The sequence below is a fragment of the Triticum dicoccoides genome, chromosome 5B (genome assembly GCF_002162155.2).
Source record: "Triticum dicoccoides isolate Atlit2015 ecotype Zavitan chromosome 5B, WEW_v2.0, whole genome shotgun sequence".
NCBI lineage: Eukaryota > Viridiplantae > Streptophyta > Magnoliopsida > Poales > Poaceae > Triticum > Triticum dicoccoides.
The window spans coordinates 68,869,729-68,870,849 of NC_041389.1; the positions used below are offsets into that span (position 1 = coordinate 68,869,729).

Genomic DNA, 1,121 nt, shown 5'->3' on the forward strand with positions numbered 1-1,121 from the left:
TTTTATCTTTCGTCTAGATGTGACATAGTCAGACCTAAAAGAAAAGTTCCTTAAAATAAAATAAAAAACTAAAAAAACTGCCTAATAGAAAAGAAAATAAGATCAACTGGCATAAAAAAAGGCGACCGCTAGGCGCCGGTGCGCGGGCCCAAATTTGGGCCGGTCGGCCTGCAGCCACACGATCCCAACAGTAGCAACCGTTGGATCTTCAAGGTAGATCGTCGTCTTCCTCGTCTTCTTCCCCGCATCTCCTCTGTTCCCCGTCCGCCTCATCTGCAACACCTCCATTGCCAGCCCCCTCCCCCCTTCTCTCGGTGACTGCTGCTATGCGGCTCGCAGCCGGCAGCCCGGTGGCCGGTGCTCTCCTCCCTCCCGCATCTCGCGCAGCACCCACGCATCTCGCGTAGCTCGCTGGGGCATGCGTCGCACTCTTCTACTGCCCCCACCCCTCCCGGTCGCAGCATGGTGCCTTCCTTCCTTGCTACATGCCAGGTTTCGTCGCCGGGATTTGCGGCAACCCACCACCAGCATCTTGTTTCGTGCTCCGCCGCCGTGCTTGAAGCACCATGACCCATGAATGGATGTAGCAGAACATGTCGCCGATAGTAGCAAAAAATCAAGGCGGTTGCAGCAAAAATGTTGTCCCTCGCCGTCGCCGGCCGCATCTAGGCTGTAAAGCACCATAGTCTCATGAAGCTTTTTCAGGTGCCGGATGTAGCATTTTCATCTGTCGGTTGCAGCCTTTTTTCGGTTCCGCCATGGCCGCCCAGCTTCCGTGTCTGGTGTTGAAGCTTTTAAAGATACTGGATGTAGCAGTTTAGGACGCCGGTTGTAGCATTTGGAACTGCCGGTTGCAGCTCCTCCGCACGTCGGTCATAGCCAGTCTGCTCTAGCCCGATGTAGCATTTTGTGATGCTGGTTGCACCTTCGCTGAACGCCGGTCACAACACTCACTTCTCTTGATCCAACAAAAAAAAATGCATCGGCCGTAGCAAAAGGAGTTGCTGGTTGCAGCTCTACCTCGAGCCGGCCTAAGTTTCCTCATAGCCAGTTGCAGCAAAAACAGTGTTGCACGTCGTCGGCCATGGATGCAGCTCGCCAGCCATGGCCATTGTAGCTCC

At 54.3% G+C, this 1,121-nt stretch overlaps 1 protein-coding gene across 1 annotated transcript in view; it reads right to left on the reverse strand.

Annotated features, from left to right (window-relative positions):
- Window positions 1-665: 665 nt before the first annotated feature.
- LOC119309095 overlaps window positions 666-1,121 on the reverse strand; it is a 6,640-nt gene continuing 6,184 nt past the window's right edge. Inside the window, exon 7 of the mRNA XM_037585178.1 lies at window positions 666-670. Coding sequence (XP_037441075.1) covers window positions 666-670 — 5 coding nt within the window. The remainder of the gene's footprint in view (window positions 671-1,121) is intronic.